The 23,406-nt window shown below is 42.4% G+C and overlaps 1 protein-coding gene across 2 annotated transcripts in view; it reads right to left on the bottom strand.

Annotated features, from left to right (window-relative positions):
• NADSYN1 (NAD synthetase 1) overlaps positions 1-23,406 on the bottom strand; it is a 253,280-nt gene that overhangs the window by 109,895 nt on the left and 119,979 nt on the right. Inside the window, exon 11 of one of the 2 annotated variants that reach the window (XM_078684243.1) lies at positions 11,429-11,553. The exons of the other annotated variant lie outside the window; for it this stretch is intronic. Within the exon in view, the coding sequence (XP_078540369.1) occupies positions 11,429-11,553 (125 nt within the window). The remainder of the gene's footprint in view (positions 1-11,428; positions 11,554-23,406) is intronic. 2 annotated transcript variants of the gene reach the window in all.

Here is a 23,406-nt window from a genome sequence, read left to right as displayed (position 1 = left end):
TTGTGTTGAATGAGATCGTATCAATCTTGGGTTCGCCTGCCTTAGTAGGAGGATTCAGGGCGGCAGGAGTTTCCTCGTAGGATTTAAGAAGAGGACGGGTTTCATCTTCTGATAGATAGTTAAGTTGATTGCGAGAGCGTTATTGTCTATAGGCCAGCGACAGTGGTTGAGTGTGAGGCTTACCATGCGGGTAGGGTGCTGCATGATGACTATGTTTGAGTTTAGCAAGTGAGTGTTCAGTAGAGAGTAGGAGGTTCCTCAATTCAAAGGTCGCGTTAAGTATGCTCTGAGCTAGGCTGGCTGTTTGGAGGTTCACAGCTTCTAGGTCTGTTAGTGACGTGTGCGCTAGTGGTGAAAGGGGGGAAGGAGATAGGGCTTGGAATGTAATAGTCGGGTATCCTGTTGAGTTCAGTCTCCGGGTGGCTACGGTTCTGTGTGGAGAGGTGCGTCGAGGGCCTATTGTGCTATGCATGGTAGTAGGGCAGCCTTTGAGGGGGTGGGAGGGGAGGGCTTCAAATTCCAGATGGCCCAAGCATTTCCTGCAAGGGATGTGGGATGGAGACGAAGAGCTGAAGGTGTAATAATTGGCATTGTCTTTTTGATGGGTTGAGGTGGTGAGGTAGGTGGTACTCTAATTAAATGATTGGAAAATTGAGGTGGTGAGATAGGAGGTGGACTATTTGCTTTGGGGGAGATGCTACTCTGCGTCCCGTGCTGAAGGGAAGACACAGATGCAAGCATCTGACCTATTAGGCTGAGGAAATGTAAATCAAGTTTTTGTAGATCCTTTTGAGGGGCTTGGATCAGAATAGTGCTGTTTTTGTAGATTGTGATGTTAAGGTCAGCTCTTAGGTATTGTGAGGGAGCAGTCATAATTTTGGTGCCATACAGAATGTTTCTGGTTTCAGTAACGTTCAATAAGTTTAATACGGATGTTCGCCATAGTGCAGTTTTCCTGGTGTAAAATATTGGTTATTGACAATGGTGCCCTTATCCTGGTTGAAGTACGGGTCGGAAATCAGTGTCTCAGGGTGTCTTCTTAGGAGATTGTGCTTGAAGGATTTTGAGGGTAGGTTGGGGGTGGAGGGGACAGAAAAAGTATAAGAGTTGAATCCTGCAGCTCTCAGGCATGGTGCTGTAATGCTGGTGAGAGGGATTCCAGTTGGTAGAGAGAAGAATCATATCCTCTGTCTCAAAGAGTTATAGTGGAATGCGGCAAATGAGAGTAAGTGATGCAGGGTAGAAGGGGCTAGCGCTATTGCTGCAATGAGTTATAACGGGGTAAACCCTAAGAACTCTCTGACCCGGGTCAGTAATATAAAGTACGTGTGAAGGTGGTCGGAGTCTATTGCTTTCATAGGCATCAAATGTCGACAAATATCACAAATCAAGATTATGTAACTTAAATCATAAGCAGTCCATAAGTGTAGTGCATATTTTATTAAAGCACGTCATAAGTAGGATACTTAGTATCGGTCATAGAATAACAGAATTAAAGAAATCAACACTTAGAACATATCAATTATTCCATTTAGTCAAGAATGAATTAGAAAAGACAAATTGAGAAAAACAAGTGTGCTCATCGTAACAAGAGCCAATTGCATTCTGGTGTATCAACGCGCTCTTTAGTGAACAGGAAAAGGAGTAGTTAGAGGGGATGGGTGTGATGGGATAGAAGTGGGGACCGGGTAAAGGTGTTGTGACCATGAAACAATCACAGTAAAATTCAATGCAGCCTTTATAGTCTGGTTTTGATCAGTAGTTCCATACTACTCTTAAGCATAGGAACTGTATTAATCCATAGGTTCCTCCTATGCTCAGAGAAATGCCGTGGGCTAGTAGTCTACGTTTCGACCCCTGGTTAGAAGGGTTGTTGGGAACCTCATGCTGGGGTCTTCTTCAGGACAGAAGGAGCTGGAGCGCCTATAAATAATACAATTACAATGAATGTATCTACCCACTGTGGGGGGACAGTCATGCACTAGGACTGGAATGAGAATAAAATACATACTTAACGTGGGGCCAGTTCAATGGCCATTAGGATAGGACCTTCCTGGGTTCCTACGTTGTGGGATATAGCCTGCAATTGTTTAAAAGGATCAAGGTTACAGTAGGATGTACAAGGGGGTTCCTTGACTCCTAAATGAGCGATGAGAATACCATGGGGGCACTTACTGGGACGTGGTTGCTTTCCAGATCATAAATCTGTGTAACTCCAAGTCGTCGTCTGTCCACCGCTGGTCGTAGGGGTGCGTGGAAAGACTCACTGACCCGATGGTTCTGAGGAATGGAACAATGACACGGGTCAGTCAGACGTATTGGTTAAAAATTCAAAGAAATGATCCTGCCTGCAGCATGCTATGGACGGGGACCACGCCGGTAATTGATCTATACATTGAGAGGCCAAATTATCAAAGTAAAAACGGGCACAGTCTGGAGCCCAAGCGTGTGTATTGAGTCTAGAGGCGCTAATCATTTATATTTTATAGCAAAAACAGGTTTTGAAGCTCGCGCTAATAATTAATGGCAGATATAGTTTTAACCACAGGGCATCAGAAGCTGGCTGTTGCCGTTTGTGTCAACTCGCTATGTGAATCGTATCGCACCTGTTATTGGGAAAACTTTAAAGGTTAAACGTAAAAATCCCCGCGATAGTGGGAGTGAAATGGGGCGGCTTAGGGTTAAATCAGGAGGAGGAGGGATTCGTATCTTACCTAGTCTCAACCAAGAAGTGAGCGAATGCATCTCACTCTGACGGCAGCCGATGGGTGTCTAAGCTGCCTCGAGGTGCAGACGCTAGATACTCCTCGGGGGCTCGTCTCTGAGCATAGGAGGAACCTATGGATTAATACAGTTCCTATGCTTAAGAGTAGTATGGAACTACTGATCAAAACCAGACTGTAAAGGCTGCATTGAATTTTACTGTGATTGTTTCATGGTCACAACACCGTTACCTGGTACCCACTTCTATCCCATCACACCCATCCCCTCTAACTACTCCTTTTCCTGTTCACTAAAGAGCGCGTTGATACACCAGAATGCAATTGGCTCTTGTTACGATGAGCACACTTGTTTTTCTCAATTTGTCTTTTCTAATTCATTCTTGACTAAATGGAATAATTGATATGTTCTAAGTGTTGATTTCTTTAATTCTGTTATTCTATGACCGATACTAAGTATCCTACTTATGACGTGCTTTAATAAAATATGCACTACACTTATGGACTGCTTATGATTTAAGTTACATAATCTTGATTTGTGATATTTGTCGACAATTGATGCCTATGAAAGCAATAGACTCCGACCACCTTCACACGTACTTTATATTACTGACCCGGGTCAGAGAGTTCTTAGGGTTTACCCCGTTATAACTCATTACTCTAGGTGCAAGAGCTGTCTTGCGAGGGTTTTTCACTAATAGATCTGCATTTACGCTTTAGGATCACATTGAGGGTGTTATCATGTTTGAATCTGAAACCCTCTCTTATACTGAGGATCACATAAGAGAGCTCATTGGGGGCGAGATAGGGACAGCTTTCCTCTCAATAAACATCACCACTGTTGATTTTTCGCTCAATGAGAAGATCAATAAATTAGAGCGACTGGAAAAGAAACTAGTACGCACCAAACTACATGGCCATCTCCTAACTGGGTACCTCAAGGCTAACGTCATACCAACAGGGTTACAGGTCCGCAACGAGCCAGCCATATTTGTGGACAATCCTAAATTCAAGGAGGGCTTCAGTTTTGTGGCTAATAACTGTTCCCGCCACTGGATGGTCCTTGGGGTGGAGACCGCACGGGACCAGGTGGAACAGTTAACCAAGGAGATAGAGGAATTGAAGGCGGAAATTACCAGCCATTCGGCCTTCGCAAGTGCAAAGGAAACCCTTGAACGTCTTAATAAAACATTGAAAGATTTTGACGTTGAAACACAAAACAAAAAATTGGAGAAATTGGCGAAAGATATCCAATATTATTACAAGAAAAAAACCTACCCATATCTGGCGGAGGACTACTTCAAGCAGGATAACCAGGGTCGGTTCTTCTATAGAGGCAGAGGCGGGTATAGGGGTGGTCAACGAGGTGGAAGAAGATACACGAACTTCTCGGATTCTTCATACAGTGGGAGCAGTGACAACGAGACAGCCGGACCCAGTGGCAACTACCATAATGAAGATCCATGGTACCAACCCCCACAGGATCCTCCGAACAGACAACAACAGCCTTTTTTAGAGGACAGTACATGGAGACCCTCGCGAGGGAGAGGTGGAGGATGGAACAAACGATTGACCAGAGGTCACAACCCTCAGAATTGGAACGACACGAGGCAGCAAGGCTACAACAACAAGCAAGTGAGATTCCAGCAGGACAACCACGGAGAAATCAGTACCCGGAGGAAAACTTATCGCTGGTAACCAGAGGGAGTCCCATTATGAATTTATCCAAACAGACACTATCACCAGATGAAATCAGGGTCCTGAGTAAGGGCCTTTCTTTTGTTCCTACATCACATGGCAATTTGTTCAATATCAAAACTGAACTAGCAAAATTCTTCCGCAAGATTCGCCTGAAGAACTTCTTTCTACATAAACCACCTAGTACAACTAGAGCATTCACGAATCTACGACCACCTTCTACCTTCACACCCCACACCGCCCTGATTAACCATCGGATCTTAACTTATGAAAGCCTTGTCTTGAAGGATGTACTCAAGATGTGTGAGAAGAAACCATATGTGAAGCATAACATCTCGAAGAACGAACGTGCCGCCCTTGATGGATTGAAGAACAACAAATCACTGGTCATCAAGCCAGCGGACAAAGGGGGAGCAATAGTCATAATGGATGTTGATGACTATAAACAAGAGATATATTCACAATTGAGAGATGACGTTAGCTATCGGCCGATAGCAACGAATCCTACAAATGAGATCAGACTTCAGATCCTTGCCATCACGGGAAAAGGGAAAGAAGCTGGCTTCCTAACAGAAAAAGAATACCTATATCTGAATGTCAATCAGCCACGTATTCCGACCATCTAGGTCTTACCCAAGGTTCATAAGAATCCCACGAAACCTCCAGGACGACCGATTATATCAGGATGTGGGTCCCTCTTGGAGCCCCTCTGCAAGTACATTGATGTCTTCTTAAAACCGCTGGCAGAAGCAACTCCCACCTATTTGAGAGACACCATGCAGATGATCAATCTGGTAGACCAACGACCTTTTGACAAACACAACCAATTATTGGTCACAATGGACATTGTGTCCCTTTATACAAGCATTCCTCAAGTACCAGCACTGGCAACAATACGAAGAGTCTTGGCATCACGACCACAACCTGCAGAAGTCCCTACGGAGTTCTTAATTGATCTATTAGAGATTGCGATGACAAAGAACTTTTTTATATTTCAGAACAACTTCTTCATGCAAAGTAAAGGAGTAGCTATGGGGGCAGCCTTTGCCCCGGATCTGGCAATTCTATACATGAATGAGTACGAACAACATTGCATTCTCTCCCCCCAGAATCCCTACCTTCACAAAATTTCTGAATACCGCCGTTACATAGATGATATCTTCATCATATGGACAGGACAACAACAAGAACTTGAAGCTTTCACCCAATGGCTTAACACGCAATCACATGACATTAAATTTACAAGTAATTGCAGTAACCAATCGATCGACTTTTTGGACATCAACATCAAAGAAAGTGAGGGGATCCTCTACACCACTCTGTATGGAAAACCGACTGAAAGAAATACACTGCTCAAGTACTCCAGTCACCACACTCGGTCCTTACGGGACAATTTACCCTTTGGCCAGTTCCTCAGGATCCGGAGGAACTGTACCTTGAAGGAAGATTACTTTTCAGAATCAGACGAACTCATTACCCGATTGCTGGAAAGAGGCTACCCCAAAAGGCTCGTAAAGAGGGCATGTAAGAGGGCGTGGTTCAGTAACAGAGAAACCTTGCTTGTACCTAAGAATCGACAGTCTTCAGAAGACAGAATGATCTGTGTCACTACCTATTGCAGTAAGAGCAATGAGATACGCAAGATTGTCAATAAACATTGGAATGTTGTATCAGATGCAATTGAAATGCCCAGTTTGCCTATGCACGCTTTCAAAAAAGCGAAGAGTGTCAGAGACTACGTAGTCTGCTCCATGCTGGATAGCCCACCGGCTCCCACCATACAAACAATGTGGAACTTACCCATCACACTCGGCAACTACAAATGCAGTAACTGCAAAGCTTGTGCATTATGTCTAGAAACAAAGACAATCACGCATAACAACCTGACCATCACCCTAAAATCATTTACAAACTGTAACAGCCATGGAGTCATATATGCAATTTTCTGTCCTTGTGGTTCCATCTACGTAGGCCAAACTAAACAAAATCAAGAACCGAGTGCTGCAACATTGCAGTAGAATAAGATGCCAAACACCTGGGGCCCCTTTGGTAGAACATTTCGTAGCTAACACCCACACACCAGAATCTTTGAAGTGGGTAGTGATTGAGAAAATTACACTAGGCCCACGAGGGGGGAACCTGAATTCTATTCTGAATTTAAGAGAATGCAAATGGATGCAAACTTTTGACTCTGTCCAGAATGGTTTGAATGAACTGGAGACCACATTTGCCCAGATGGCAATGATTGACCCTGATTGACCGTGAATGTTAACTTCCACGTAACAGTGGTTGACCCATTGGTACACACCGCCATAACCTGCACTGAACAGAATACTAATGCATAATTGCTATGTGCTCCTGTGTATGTGTATGCCCTTGTGCGCTATAACCTCTCTTTAAATGCAATTGATATGGATACAGTTAAAATCTACAACTATTTTTGTGAACCTATGTATATATATGTAATTGTGTTTAGTGGACATTCCTAAACCTTGATTCTAAAATATTGACACTGTATACTTTGTCATCGAGATGTAGAGAGACAACCATCTCTCTCATATTACTTTCTCTATACTCAATGCGGTTTCTTTTCTGCTAATTGGACCTTAACGTCACTATTTGAATAAAATGAGACCATTTTACAGTCTCCCTAAGGCCCAAAACCCAACACACGGGTCTTTTTGCCTCATTCCCTAAGACGAAGTCGAATACTCTCTGGTGATTGGCTGCCTAGCGACGAGCCCCCGAGGAGTATCTAGCGTCTGCACCTCGAGGCAGCTTAGACACCCATCGGCTGCCGTCAGAGTGAGATGCATTCGCTCACTTCTTGGTTGAGACTAGGTAAAATACGAATCCCTCCTCCTCCTGATTTAACCCTAAGCCGCCCCATTTCACTCCCACTATCGCGGGGATTTTTAAGTTTAACCTTTAAAGTTTTCCCAATAACAGGCGCGATACGATTCACGTAGCGAGTTGACACAAACGGCAACAGCCAGCTTCTGATGCCCTGTGGTTAAAACTATATCTGCCATTAATTATTAGCGCGAGCTTCAAAACCTGTATTTGCTATAAAATATAAATGATTAGCGCGAGCTGCCCGGACTGAGAAACCGGACTGTGTCTGAGTCACTCGTCTTCCAGCCCACAGCTCACATGCGCCTCTAGACTCAATACACATGCTTGGGCTCCAGACTGTGCCCGTTTTTACTTTGATAATTTGGCCTCTCAATGTATAGATCACTTACCGGCGTGGTCCCCGTCCATAGCATGCTGCAGGCAGGATAATTTCTTTGAATTTTTAACCAATACGTCTGACTGACCCATGTCATTGTTCCATTCCTCAGAACCATCGGATCAGTGAGTCTTTCCACGCACCCCTACGACCAACGGTGGACAGACGACGACTTAGAGTTACACAGATTTATGATCTGGAAAGCAACCACGTCCCAGTAAGTGCCCCCATGGTATTCCCATCGCTCATTTAGGAGTCAAGGAACCCCCTTGTACATCCTACTGTAACCTTGATCCTTTTAAACAATTGCAGGCTATATCCCACAACGTAGGAACCCAGGAAGGTCCTATCTTAACGGCCATTGAACTGGCCCCACGTTAAGTATGTATTTTATTCTCATTCCAGTCCTAGTGCATGACTGTCCCCCCACAGTGGGTAGATACATTCATTGTAATTGTAGTATTTATAGGCGCTCCAGCTCCTTCTGTCCTGAAGAAGACCCCAGCATGAGGTTCCCAACAACCCTTCAACCAGGGGTCGAAACGTAGACTACTAGCCCACGGCAATTCTCTGAGCATAGGAGGAACCTATGGATTAATAGAGTTCCTATGCTTAAGAGTAGTATGGAACTACTGATCAAAACTAGACTGTAAAGGCTGCATTGAATTTTACGGTGATTGTTTCATGGTCACAACACCTTTACCCAGTCCCCACTTCTATCCCATCACACCCATCCCCTCTAACTACTCCTTTTCCTGTTCACTAAAGAGCGCGTTGATACACCAGAATGCAATTGGCTCTTGTTACGATGAGCACACTTGTTTTTCTCAATTTGTCTTTTCTAATTCATTCTTTACTAAATGGAATAATTGATATGTTCTAAGTGTTGATTTCTTTAATTCTGTTATTCTATGACCGATACTAAGTATCCTACTTATGACGTGCTTTAATAAAATATGCACTACACTTATGGACTGCTTATGATTTAAGTTACATAATCTTGATTTGTGATATTTGTCGACATTTGATGCCTATGAAAGCAATAGACTCCGACCATCTTCACACGTACTTTATAGCGCTATTGCTGCGACGTTCGTGGCTCGCTGGTGAATAACTGAAGTGGGTAAGGAGATTGGTGCGCTCATTGGAGAGAGGTCGCCTGGCTACTTGCCTCTGGCGCGGGAGCCAACCCTCAGACTGAAAACATGCACGGCCGACCATAGTAGGCGATTACAAAGGAAACAGAGTTGTATGAGGGTTGTGGAGGGTACTAGCACTCTGCAGGCTGGACTAACAGGTAAGAGGTGGAGTAGAGAAGATTCCCCCAACTTGGTGTATAGGAGAAGTGGTTGTCCCAAAATCAAGATTACAGCTAAACAGACTGCGATATCACTTATTGACAGGAGGTGAGGTCTGATCACAGGCGTCATTTTAGGGACAGGCATTGGAATTATGAAGATCACCGTTGTGAGGACGGCAGCCTTACCAAGAAGTGCTCCTAGATGACAATAGGTTTCGAATCGGCATTCAGCACTTGTTTGCTGGATCAAAACACTTTTGTATAACGAAGAATAGCTCTATACAAAAACATACCTTTATGCAAAAATATATCTCTATACAAAAACCGCTCTATGCAAAAACATTTTTACATATGCCACGAGGTAGACATTTTGCAAATCATAAGAATTCAAAACATATTTAAAAAAATTAAGAAAATAGGCTGTTTTAGCCACATTTACCTCTTATTTATCAAAAGGAACACAACAAAACAGTCAATATAGTAGTCCCCAAAAAAAGTAGACACTATAAGACCCACATGCTGCTCCAGAGACTAAGGACTGTAAATGATGTCAGCCCTCAGTCTGGAATCATAGGCAGGAATGGATCATAGGGCAGGATGTACTAAGCTATAATTTGAAGCACGCCCTTGCTAAATGTGCACCACCTATTCGTCAATCTAATCACATTTTGCAAACCAACCTATGTACTAAAAGGTCCATTTGAAAAAAAATGGAGTCACAGGGTGTTGCAGAACGACCAGGCTAAATAATATTCATTAAGCAGATAGCAATTTGATACACTAGGTGATTGGATGCAATAATAGTGATGGTGGCCTGCAATGGACAGCAGACCACCATCCCAGAGATTGTATTCCAAAATTAAAACCTTCTTTGATGGGAAATTGGGGCTGCTTTTTAAAAAAAATACTGTCCATTCAGGAACAATTCAGGGGGAGCAGGGAGTGGTTCCTTGGACCTCCAAATTCCCCCTAGAAGCTGCCAGTGAGTTTCTTCAGAAGGTTAGGGGTCAAGAAAGAACCCCTTCCCAAGTCATTAACCACCCCACCTTGGTAGTCGGTAACTGAACTGAAATTGGAATTGTGTTTGCAAACCATGGATTCACACTGTACCAACTCATGATTGGACAGGAATGCCCCTTTTCTTCCCTACCAAGTTGCAATTTAGTATGGGTCGCTGATCTCATTTTACAATTCCGAGACACTTTAAGAATCGCAAAATGGATTTAGTACATATGAAAAAGGAATTTAGCGGTCACAAACCCCATGATTTTGCTAACTTCAGGGTTTTTCAACACATCTATTTCCATTCCCATGGCTATTTCTTGTGATGGCCGCGTGCATATATTAAAGACACCCAAGATGAACAACAAACATTCTAAGTAATAGGAACTTCATTAATATTTATACGCGATGCAACATAATAGCAAGTTCATCCCATCTCCCCATATATGGTGGTGGGGATTTCCAATGCAAAAAGATCTATGTTTCATGTTATGTTTCGCAACTAGGGCTAAGAGGCATTTCTGCCATCGCCAGTGTCTGGCAGAGATATGGATGTATCGCCATATCTCCGCTCAGAAAATATAAAAATTAGAACTTTCCCAAGGACAGCAACTGTAGCTTCATGTCTATCAGATCTTTGTCTGTCATTGCTGGCCATATCCCTAATTCATGTTGTCTGGCTTTGGTGTCACATGATGGCTTTAGGGATTGTTTTCTGGGTTCTTTTCTATTCTAACCCCATTAATACGTAAATCCTTATTATTGTAGTGACAATATGAAAGTGTTCTGCTATCTTGTCTGTTCGCAGAGGTATTCTAATACTTATGAACTGTAATAGAAATCCCAAAATACAGAAGCGTAATTAAACAAAATGTCTTAAATATACAAGTGGTAACAAGACCTGAGGCACTGATTTAATAGCAAAGTATTTAATACCAATATTAGCTAAAAAGGAGTGTGAAGAGGGCGCGGGACAATATTCAATGAAAAACAGCACTTCGCAGCATTCAGAACAAGAAGAACCTCAATGTACTTATTTATTTGTTGTACAGTTTAAAAACATCCATACAATGGCCATCCAAGCATAATCCAAGGGAGCAAATCCCTAATGCAATGTTCATTTTAGATATAAGTCTCTGCATTTGAAAGTATATTAAGAACAAAGGCATTAGAAACGAATTCTATATCAAAAGAATTTAGAGCAAAGCAGTATCAAGTGAAACAACTTATTAGCAGCCTTATAAAATCAACTAGATTTTTCTTGTATACAACCTCAGGTGTGGACCTAATTTGAGACTGCAAAGCAAGCTCTAAACTAGTATTTAAAATCAGGGGGTGACTGACAGGCTTCACATTCCATATTTACTTTGGTGTGCTAAAGTCATATTAAGTGAGTTTTTTTTAAAAGCACATCTAAAATCATTATTGAAAGAACGCAGTTCTCGCATTTATTTAAACTCTGTTGTGTCTTCCTACCTGATCTCTTCTTCGGGGCTGTGATATTGCCACTGTATGGGAGTGCTGGTGAAGGCAAAGATATCATCAGAGGGCGACAGAGCAAAGTCAACCTTTATTCTGTGGTAGGGCGCTACTTTGGTTGCCTGTTCAAGAGATTACAAAAATGTATTATTAACACACAGAATACTAATTACAAATATGGGAACTGACTAACACTTTACTTAGTGTGGACAATAAACGTTAGCACTGTACCACCTGAAACTTGCCTTATGGAAGTAAAACTGAGGTGGAGTGGCCTATCGGGGAACCCAAAGTGTTATCCAAAAGGCAGCTACCCTGAATGAGGTTAGTAGGTTGAAATATTTAGTTTGAAAAACCTTTAGTTTAAAAAGCAGTTTCAAAATACTTAGGTCCTGCTTTAGAGTTTGCTGAACGCTGGACATCTGCCAAAAAGACATAGATGCCTTTACCATGTTATTTAGAACCCTAATTATCAATGCACTCTAGACAGGGATGGCAGGACAGCTGCCTTGGTTTAAAACCAAAGGCTGAAATATAATCTTTGATCAATATTACTAATAACCAAGACCATGCTCGAGTACCTAAATTGGTTAGCACTGAAGCTACGGCAAAAACAGGTTATATTTATAGTGAGGGCAAGTGCAAAAACAACATTTTGGCGGGGAATTGGGGATGCCAAACAAAAAACTCACCTCAACAAATTATCATTTTACAGTAAATGTTTTTCATTAACTATTTCACACTAAATGAATTTCGAAATAGGTTTCAATCTATTTAACAGGATCCTAGACCGAAGAAGCTTGCCCCATCACTCTCTTCCCTTCAGAAGCACCAGGCTGCCGACAAATCATATCCTTCATCTGGTCTACAGCAGTGGTTCCCAAACTGTTGACTTCTGAGGACCCCCACTGAATCACTACTGGAAGCCGGGGATTCCCAAGCAATTTGTACAATTTAAATGTTTTTTAAAATATGCCTTTTGAAGCAGGGGCAATTTCAAGAGGATGACAGCCTGAATTGGGTCTATTCGCATGGACATGTATGCATACAGAAGTGTATTATTTAGTGGTACCCAAGGGCTTGTGGAAAGTGAGCAATTAGACAGCAGCACAAAAATCCGACTGCTGATCCTGGCTGCACCTATTTTTACCTGCCTGCCAAGTAACGGTAACCTATACACGTGTGCCTTTCAACGTTTTATTGCTTTTATTGTATTGCCTGTATTTTCATTGTTGTGTCTGACTGCTGTTGTCTGTCTTCCCCCGCTGCCTGTACGTGGTCCGTGCCCCTTTTTCTTCCCTCTGTTCCCCTCGCTGTCCCCGTGCTCTCTCTGCCCGGTCTATCCTTCTGTACCCCTCGCTGTCCCGTGTCTCTGCCCGGTTTTCCCTTCTGTTCCCCTCACTGCCCCTGTGCCTCTCTGACTGTTCTGCCTTCTGTACTTAGCTGCCCCTATATTTCTGTGATCTGTATTTTGCCTCTGTGCCATTCGTTTTTTGTGCCCGTCTGCCCTCTGTGCCACTCGTTTTTCCCTCGTTTATGTGCCCCTTCTGCCCTCTGTTCCACTCGTTTTTTGTGCCTTTCTGCCCTCTGTTCCACTCATTTTCCATCGTTTTTGGTGCCCTTCTGCCCTCTATTCCACTCGTTTTTTGTGCCTTTCTGCCCTCTGTTCCACTCATTTTCCCCTCGTTTTTTGTGCCCTTTACCCCTCTGTTCCACTAGTTTTTTGTGCCTTGCTGCCCTCTGTTCCACTCGTTTTCCCCTCGTTTTTTTGTGCCCTCCTGCCCTCTGTTCCACTAGATTTTTTGAGCCCTTCTGCTTTCTGTTCCACTCATTTCCCCCGCCGCTGTGCCCCCTGCGGCCCCGCCCCCCTGACTGCCCACTGCCCATTCGCTGCCCCCACCTCCCGATTGCATCGTTGTGGTCTCGCTTCCCCTGCGCCAATATTCACAGCTCTTGTGTGTTGTGAGCACGCATGGGCGTTTCATTTTTCACTACGACAACAGGCACTCGAGTCCAGCGGACTCCCTGGGAATGTCTCACGGACCCTTGGGGGTACGCGGACCACAGTTTGGGAAATGGTGGTCTACAGGATATTTCAGCAGAGCCTCTAGTCTACGGGATCTTCATCAAAATCAACAATGTTATAACAGATCTAGTTCACCCTGAGCACATTCTCTTTTCCACACATATCCTTGTTGACCGGTACGCTCGAGATTAATTTCTGCCATAACCTCCTTATCATCCCTGTCAATGCACTACTTAAGATGTTATTGTTGGTTAAATAAGTATTTCCAACAGCCTTTCTTTATGTAGTTTTTTCGCCTCTGTACGCGTTCTAATCCGGATATTAAAATACAAATATACTACAGCTTTTATGCACATCCCAAAAAGTGTAGGCTTTTAGTGGGCGCAATATGAGGGATAATGGTCGACGTCTAAAAGTAAAACTCTTACTTACACAAAGAAATTTCTGAACCCACCCACTTGATGGCAGAATAATGCACAGCATGTGAATTTACAATAGGTTCATAGTGCAAAATATTACTTTTCATGTTCATTCAATGTGATACCGCTCAAAACCATTCAGTCTACTCACTTACTTATCAAGAAATTCTGTTTTTTAGTGGGCCGGAAGTGCTAGCAGTAAACAAACACAATCTAGCTAAACTTTACCATTACTTTTTTACCAAATTTATTTTGTACAGAGTCATTTTTGGTCAACTAAATGTACAAAAATAATTTCAAGTCTCCTCAATGACAAAACATATAGCTGATGTGCAGTATGACAAACTAAATTCTAACAGAATCTGACGTGTCCACACTGAAAGCTGATCCACAGGCACAACTAAATAGTGGATCAATGAAGTGATCTGCTACAAAGACATGAGTGGTTCAGCAACTGAGTGATATGCAAGCACGACTGATGTATTGAATACAGAAGAAACCTGAGTTGTAAAAACAATTAGAACATGATGACAATTGGGAAATATAAAACTTCCAGCTAGTAATGAAACAGTAAAGCATTGTAGATAAAACATGTTTCTGCCAACCACATTAACCAGTATAAACACTCAAATTTAAGTGACCAGATAAAAAATGTAAAGTACTGGGTACTAATCCTGGTGCTGAAGAAGGCATGGTGTCCGTTGTATGTATAGATGAATGGCTGAAACTACTGCATGTTCTCAAATTGAATGTTTTCTTTATGGGGACTTTAGTAAAGAGGATGAGCTGTATGAGAATATGGTGAGTAGTATATTGCTATTATCACAAAATAAATAGGTGGAGGATATGCTCCTGTACATCCCCCCTACAAATAACTACTTTATTACAACAGGGTACGGGGCTTACTATATACAAGACAAACCAATGAGTAACAAGGGAGAGAGTTGCCTAAATTTTAGGAAAGTGCACACAATTTTAAATAACAGGATTTTGACTACATGGGAAAGCCATCCTTTATAGAAGAGGATGCCTCACACACATAATAATGTCATGTTTCATCATCAGCATCCTCTCCCCACCCTGTCAAGATGGTACTGCCCACTCTGCATGGTGGTCGAGTCTGTACTCAACCTCCTTGCAGACTTGACGGTAGCAGGTAGTTCTTGAATAAAACTACTGGACTAAGCGGGATCCAGACTATCTAAAAGTTTCTTGGTTTATTAGTGAGGATTCTAGGCATGTATAAAAACACTGTATCAGGCAGGTAAATAGAGAACAAAGGCTCAAACCTGTCTGATATTAGCCAACATGTTTCTGACCACAGTAACCAGCCGATCTGGTCTGTGTCATTCATCAAGGCTTTAGGATCCCTAAATTCAGACAATAGACTCTTTCTATCCTATCCACCTACATTACCAAAGAAAGACACCCAAGTGAATCCGATCTGAGTTTTTCAAAAGGCTTAATAGGTTCACCTATTAGAAAGAGTTCCAAACCATAGCATTATGTTAGACACATTGTGAACTGAAAGTATACATTATTATTCTCTTACTAGAGATTTATTATCTTTAGAAAAGAAAAAAAATCGGATAGCTTTCCAATACTTGCCTAAGGTGAGTAATAAACACCGAAACGTGAGCAAGCAACTGGTTGTCGCTGCACAACATACACCATTGCGAAAAAACACATGTGATGAGTAAGTAGCAACTATGATTCCACATGCAACCTATACATCCATCTCCAACTTGATTTCTACCAGCTTAGGTCGAGATGGTGAAGAGGAGGGCATGATAATTTGGACGATCCAGATGAAATTTAGATTTGTAAGGTCAAGAGAGAGTAGGTGTGGGTCACTGACAACATTTATTGACAATCATCTATTAACAGATGCCCCAGTTACTAAAATATTTTCGGAAAGTCTACCTTCTTTATACACAGAAAATATATAACTATGTATTCAATAATAAATCAATGCAAACAATTTAAATCTTTCAATTAAAACCAACGGTGGTAATCCCCTCTTTTCTATGAAGTTCAGAAGAGAAGAGAATGCTATCTGTTGAACTCAAGATAAGGTGATTCAATTATCGAGCTAGTCTGTACCCCCTGCTCCCTACCATCTTCCCACGCTTTCTGTGATAACCCTACTGCGGTGCAAGCACTAAGCCAGGTCAAAAACAAACCGGTGATAAAAAAATCTATTTTAATTATTGGTTACATATTGATCATGTTGAATAGCTAATTGGAACACTTAATCAGATTAAGAACTCATTTATAAATACAAAAAATTTATATTAGTTCTGTATGTCTAATAAAACAATATTGCCTTCAGATTCGTACAAGCTGAAGACATCTGCATTTAATGTTATTGCTTAGCATGTTAAATGCTTACTATTAGGATTTTAGCGCATTCCGAACGTTACAGTCAGTTTCCAATTGGGCAACTCAATTTATGACCATTCCAAGAAGGTTAAATCCATGACATTGAGGTGGCCAATAGTGAAACCCAGCACATTCGCTGTCTCCTCCTCTCAAATGAATGGATAGCTGTGCAATACCACTATACTTCAACAAGGACCCATCATCTTCATGATATCTTTTGTAAGGCTGCCACTGGATAGCTAAAATCCGGATTTTTAAATTGGCCTTAAATGCTATAAAATGCTTTTGTGCACCAGAAATTAGGGGAGGAGACAGCATGAGCTCCAGAGATTGGAGACACATTTTATTCTAGAAATGGACAGGATGGAACCCCATGGCCTCAAAATAGTTGAAGAACTACATTGACTGGTGAACAATTCTTGGATTCTAAGCCCACTGTGGCTGAATGTAAGAGGTTGGAAAGGATGCTCTATTTCATACACAGGAATAGACAAACAGTGATATGACTAACCACTTATGGAAAGAGACATTGGTGAATTAATACTGATTTGGTATTGCAACAGAATTGATTATTGCTGAATTTGGTCATGTTTGATATATCTTGTTTTATGTTGTAGCGTACACATTATGAACAGATGAATAATTGAAATTATGAAAAACGGATCTTAACAAATTGATATGCAATCTGATTTATTTTGCAAAAGTACTGTACACATGATAAATTGATAACTAGGTTTAATTTATGATGCAGTAGTTTTATATACAAAATGAATGGAATCTTAAGTTTACATGCTGTGATTTCCTACCAACTTTGAATCTAGGAACTATGTTTGACATCTTCCTATCCTACGATTAGCATATCACTTATTTGTTATGTATTTCATTGTCTATATACAACTTTTTGATTCCAACATGTAACCGGCAACCGTATAGCATTTATTCTGTTAGTTTCTTGCTTTTGTCTGTGTAAACAGACAGTAAATATCATATGAATTATAATAGCGCCGTCATCGTGACCGAGTCTGACACATGCAGCCGAAATGCATTGATGTACTTTTTTTGCAGCCAGAATAAAACTTGCAAAGCAGTGTCTAGAGTACTGATCTCTTCTCTATAGGGCCAGGATGACTGTGATACCTGCAGGCGAATGCGTCACAACTCATGCACCACCGGCCATTGGGAGTACGCCAGCAGACGCAACTACAAGTGATTGGATTATGAAAATATATACAAACTATATATATACAAATAATTGTTCAACGTGATCCTGGAGTGCGAGTCATGTTCATTCATTCCTTCCTTCCTTCCTTCATTCCTTCCTTCCTTCCTTTTTTCATTTGCCAATAACTTTGGCGTTGGCTGAATCCTTGCAAATTTTTCAAAACTAGTTTGCTACTCACTTCAGCTGCTGTCTTGTAAGTTTCAGAGTGATCAGTCAAGCGGGGACCAAGAAAAAGGAGGGGTGGTCCCAAGACACGTTTTCCCCAAATTAATTTCCATAGAAAACTTTAGACATGACTACAGTCCGAACTGCTGGACGGAATTACACCACATTTGGCAGAAAGGAAGCTGTTGGTCCAGAAAGCGACCTTATTGTAATTTGGTGTATACAGTTCAGTAGTTGTTCAAATATTAGAAAATCCAAATTTGTATATATAGGGAAATGGAGGATCTGCGACCCGTTCCCGATCTTGTGCTGAGATCTGATTGTGTGCCAATACTTCAAAACAGCTTGTGCCGAGTCCCAGAATGTATTTATTTTTTAAAGAAAAGTGGGAGGTTAGAAATACTCTGACCACCAAGGCTCCTTGAGGGGTCCCACAAGCACCCCCTAAGGGCCCAACATTTTTTTAAAATTTTCAGTGAGGTCTGCGAATCCTGCCGATAATTATAAAAAAACAAGAAGAGCGGGCTCCAGCACTTCGTTAACTATTGGCCCCCGGGTGGGCCAGATCCCGGGGGCATTTCTTTTAATAAGGGAGGGTGGAGGCCCTGGCCTCCACTCCCGGGGCTTAATATTTCCCCAGGGACCACCACCTCCCCAAGTATTCTTAATAAATGAATAGCTGCCCCGGGGACTACCACCTCCCCAGAGCTTATTTACTTTTTAAATGGGGGGGCCTCTCAATCCCTCCTCAGTCAAAGGGATGGACACCTCCCTGGGGCTTTACCTGAAAAACTACAGGGCGGGAGGGTAGCGTAGACCCACCCCTAGCAGCTTTAGTTTCTATTAATGTGGGAGTCCACGGGGATTACCCCATCTCCGCAGCCCTGGGGACCACCACCTCCCAGTGGAAAAATTCAAGAATAGCGGTGGCCACGCAACCCCTCCCAGAGCCATAGACTGACCTTGGGACCACTACCCTACAAAGGGATGGCTCCTGCTTTGTCCCGGGGTGCACACCCGCAGTACATGTCTGTTTGGTCAAGCTCGGCTGGAGCTTTACCACTCCCACCAAGCCATAGCAAATGGTCCGCTTCTAGTAAGTGAGAGCATGAAAAATGCTCTTGCGTGCTAGAATCGGACTAGAATTGATTTCACAGAGAGGGAGCTGCATGTTCAGCAGCTCCCTCTCTGTAAAAGCAGTATCAGCTCCCACAGGAGACGGAGAGCCGGCATGAACCGCAGGGGCCTTTAGGCTTCCCCCACGGTTGTCATCAGTGGTGAGTGGGTGCATTACTGGTTTGGGGATGAAGTTCACTTTACTCCTGATACTGGACTATTTTAAATACAGGACTTCAAAAGAACACTCTCCAACACAGTTGAAAAGCACAAGCACTTCATAAAAGAAAGAGTATCAGTGTGTAGAATGGTAACTTAAGTAGTCCTGGAGATTTGTGGAGCCAGAAGGTTGTTACTTTCATAGGGGACCGGACAAAGAACAACGCCCAACCGTTAATATGTGAAGAAACCCAGAGTCAAATGTTAGGACATAACTATCGCACCTTACTAGAGTTTTTAACCTGTATGAACTATGATGTCCTTTTCTTTTTAATTCGCTTATTGTAATGCAATGGTTTTAATTAACTTATGCAAATAAATTATTAATTCAATTCCTGAGACTCCTTGGGGGTCAACTGCCCATCATGTTACCTCCAGTAAGTCTCACACAGCAGGAGTGCTGAGAAGTCTTCAGAGGCCACAGCCCTTTTCTTCACCACTCTGCAAACGTGTCTCCGGCTGCACTACTAGTTGGGGGATTTACTCTTCGTGGATGCTGAGGGACCCTGGGGGCCATGAAACCCTCCTGTTACCTCCTGTAAGTTCCATACAGCAGGATTCTGAAGAGCTGGTCAGAAGTCTTGCCCCCTTTCTCTACCACTCTGCAAACGAGTCTACTAGTTAAAGAAATTCACTTAGAAAAATAGTGCTTACATGGTTGTTAAAGTTAGGCTCAGATTTTACTCATACATAGGCAACGTGGCACTTGAATGGTTTCGATCTTTTCTATCTGGTCGTACCTTCAAGGTTGCCACTCCTCCTTTCGAATCTAAACCTTATCCTATTGTCCAGGTAGTTCCGCAGGGTTCGGCTCTTAGCCCCCCTTTATTCAACCTCTATGTGCAGCCGCTGGCTGCTGTCGCCAAGTGCTGGAACCTGACTATGGTATCCTACACTGACGACACGCAGCTGGCGGTTGCAATAAGTGGGGCCGCCGACCTTGAAGCGGCTAAGTTCCGTGAGGGATTCATCTCAGTGGCCCGCTGGATGACAGATAACTACCTTCAATTGAACGCCAAAAAAAACGAGGTGCTCATCGTGGTAAGCAGAGTCATCTCTGGGGTGACAATTGGTGGCCATCTGAGCTCGGTCCAATCCCCATCCCTGCTACTGAGGTTAAAAATCTAGGGGTCTGGCTTGATTCCAAACGTAGTTTTGTTACTCATACTAAAAAAGTTGCCGCCACGTGTTTCAGGACTCTTCGTAGGCTCAGATCCATTTTTAAATTCTTTGATGCTCCTACCAGACAGCTTATATTACAAGCTACGATTCTGTCTAGGTTGGATTACGCAAGCTCTCTTTTGCTTGGAGCTATCAGGCTGAAATTTCTAGACTTCAGCGCGTTCAGAACGCTGCCGCCAGGGCTCTGGTAGGCTTACCAAGATTCTGTTCGGCCAAAAAAACTATTCATAAGCTCCATTGGCCTCCAGTTGCTCAGAGAATTAAGTTTTAGTCTCTTTGCCTCTCGTTTAAAATCCTGAAACACTCTTCCCCTCAGATTCTGGAGCATCTCATCTCTCCATATGCGCCCACACGGTCTCCGAGCTCCTCGGGATTACATCTGGCTACAGTTCCGCGCTTCAAGAGGTCTAGGACCGGCGGCCGCTCTTTTAGAGTGCTTGCTGCTAGGCTGTTGAATTCTCTTCCCGTCCATATCCGTGCGATTGACGGACTCTTGGCCTTCAGGAAGGCTGTTAAAACTTTCCTCTTTCCTTTGGATTCCTAGTGTTGTTGTGTTTATGTCCCTGGTATTGCTTCTGTCCGGTTTTCTGTCCTATTAGCGCCAGGACGCCCCTTTGCTGGGGCATCTGTGCGCTCTACAAATCCGGATAACATAACATAACATAGGCTGTGGGGTTTTAGGTTTAAACCTATAATAACTGATAAAACCCCACTGAAAGAAAAACAGCCCTCGCAGGTGAAAACATATAAACACTGAAAAAACACCTGGACAACCACAAACTAAATGCCATTTAAAGAAAGGAAAAAGAGAGTGAAAGTCATTTTCTTCTTCCTGAAGGGGTCAATACAATGTAACTTTGTTATACAAGTAGCAGTAAGAAAGACTGGCTAACATTATTCTGCTTGAGTTTTGTTCTTTAGGGATGCCACTAAAATATTGTTTCTTCTTCCTTTTATTTATCTGTTTTGTGGCCTTTGGTCTAAAGATGCAGGGTTTAGTTTCATGTTTTAGGTCTAGTTTAATTATTTTTTAAACTATAGAGAATCAGGAAATATCAAACTCATATTTGATATTTTGGCTGCATTTGATTCTTTCACCGATAGGTAAAATGGCTGGTTTCATAAAAATCTTTCTTAATATGTGTCATCACATTTACCCACAGAAAATGGGTAAAACCCCTTAATACATCAGACCATAGTTTCTACAGGGTCAGTATTGATAGTAGGTGAATTGCCAACACCTCAGGCTTTAAACATGCAATGCAAGGTATAGTGACAAGTATATATATCACCAAACATCTGGGATAGTGGTGAAAACATGACACCAGACTTTTGGAAAACATGGAACGCAGTGTCACTTTTAGTGCTCTGCAAAAAAGGTTCTTTCCAAGTTCAACAAAGATTGGAGTGATATTGTTTGTATTTGCAGTGATTCAGCTACGTATATAAAAAAAGTTGTGTGATGGCCAGTCAAAATTGATACCCCAGCTGAAGTGATTCCCTGTAGTAGAATCCTTGCCACTTGTTAGATGGTATGCTGAAAGCATCTTTACAATTTCAGGAGTTAATGAGGGATGCTATTGACTTTTTAGTCCATTCTGGTGCACTGGTTTCTAATGCACAGGAACTAAAACGCAAATATTTATCATTTCGTGCTTTATGTGGCATCAAAGAAAGAGTCATCCCAACTGTGTCCCTTAGCTGATGGTTCTCAGCCCAATGGGCTAAGAATGCTGAGAGGGCCTTTTCACAGAAGTTTACATGGGAAGGGAAGAGCAAGCGCACATGATCCAGAGACTCACTGAAGAAGTATTGTATGGTGTACTACAATAAGATTATTTTGCAAAAATCGATTTGGACCTCATATACACTATAAATACACTGTCTATATACCATGTTCTTTCAGTGCAGAAAGCAAGCAATAATAAAAGCAAATCGTTCCATAAACACTGGAAAAACACTTTTTCTGTTGTTTTTGTGGCGCGAAAATGTGTAACCACTGATAACAACTGTTTTTTAAGATATTGAAAACACTGAAAAAACCCCACCAGAATTTACCAAAAATAGAAACTGAAAACAGGAAAGCCTACTCATACAACACCACAGAAATTCGACAGTAATAGTTATATGAGCTAGCTAAAACTAACATCTTGGAATGCACTGCTCATTACCACACAATATTACATTACTTGTAGATGGTCAATTACATCACTGATGACATCTCAAATGACATCACAGATGACTCCTATCACACAGAACCACTCACACACCCAATCACACGTGTTAGAATCGGACCAGAATTGCTTTCACAGAGAGAGAGCTGCATGTTCAGCAGCTCCCTCTCTGTAAAAGTAGTGTCGGCTCCCGCAGGAGACGGAGATTCAGCATGAACCGCAGGGGCCTTCAGGCTTCCCCCACGGTCGTCATCAGGGGTGAGTGGGTGCCCTGGGTGGGCCGGGAGATGGGGTCCCACGAGGCCAAAATTGGCCTGGGAGGGAAGCTATCCGACCCCCCTCCCTTTAATTTAAACACAAACAAAGAAACAAGGGCTAAGCCAGAAGGTTGTTACTTTCATAGGGGACCGGACAAAGAACAACGTTGCACCGTAAATATGTGAAGAAGCCCTGAGTCAAATGTTAGGACATAACTATCGCACCTTACTAGAGTTTTTAACCTGTATGAACTGTGATGTCCTTTTCTTTTTAATTCTTTTATTGCAAGACAATGGTTATAATGAACTTGTGCAAACAAATTAAAATTCAATTCCTGAGACTCTTTGGGGGTCAACTGCCCGTCATGTTACCTCCAGTAAGTCTCACACAGCAGGAGTGCTGAGAAGTTTTCAGAGGCCACAGACCCTTTCTTCACCACTCTGAAAACGTGTCTCCAGGTGCACTACTGGTTGGGGGATGAAGTCTTCTTGGATGCTGAGGGACCCTGGGGGCCATGAAGCTTTCCTGTTACCTCCTGTAAATCCCATACAGCAGGATTCTGGAGAGCTGGTCAGAAGTCTTGCCCCCTTTCTCTACCACTCTGCAAATGAGTCTACTTGTTAAAGAAATTCCCTTAAAAAAACTAGTGGTTACATGGATATTAAAGTTAGGCTCAGATTTTACTCATACAACACCACAGAAATTCAACAGTTATAGTTATATGAGCTAACTAAAACTTACATCTTGGAATGCACTGCTCATGACCACACAATATTACATGACTCGTAGATGGCCAATTACATCACTGATGA

The sequence above is a fragment of the Lissotriton helveticus genome, chromosome 3_2 (assembly GCF_964261635.1).
Source record: "Lissotriton helveticus chromosome 3_2, aLisHel1.1, whole genome shotgun sequence".
Lineage (NCBI taxonomy): Eukaryota > Metazoa > Chordata > Amphibia > Caudata > Salamandridae > Lissotriton > Lissotriton helveticus.
The sequence above is the reverse complement of the archived record's forward strand: the minus strand, read 5'-3'. Positions and strand labels throughout refer to the sequence as shown.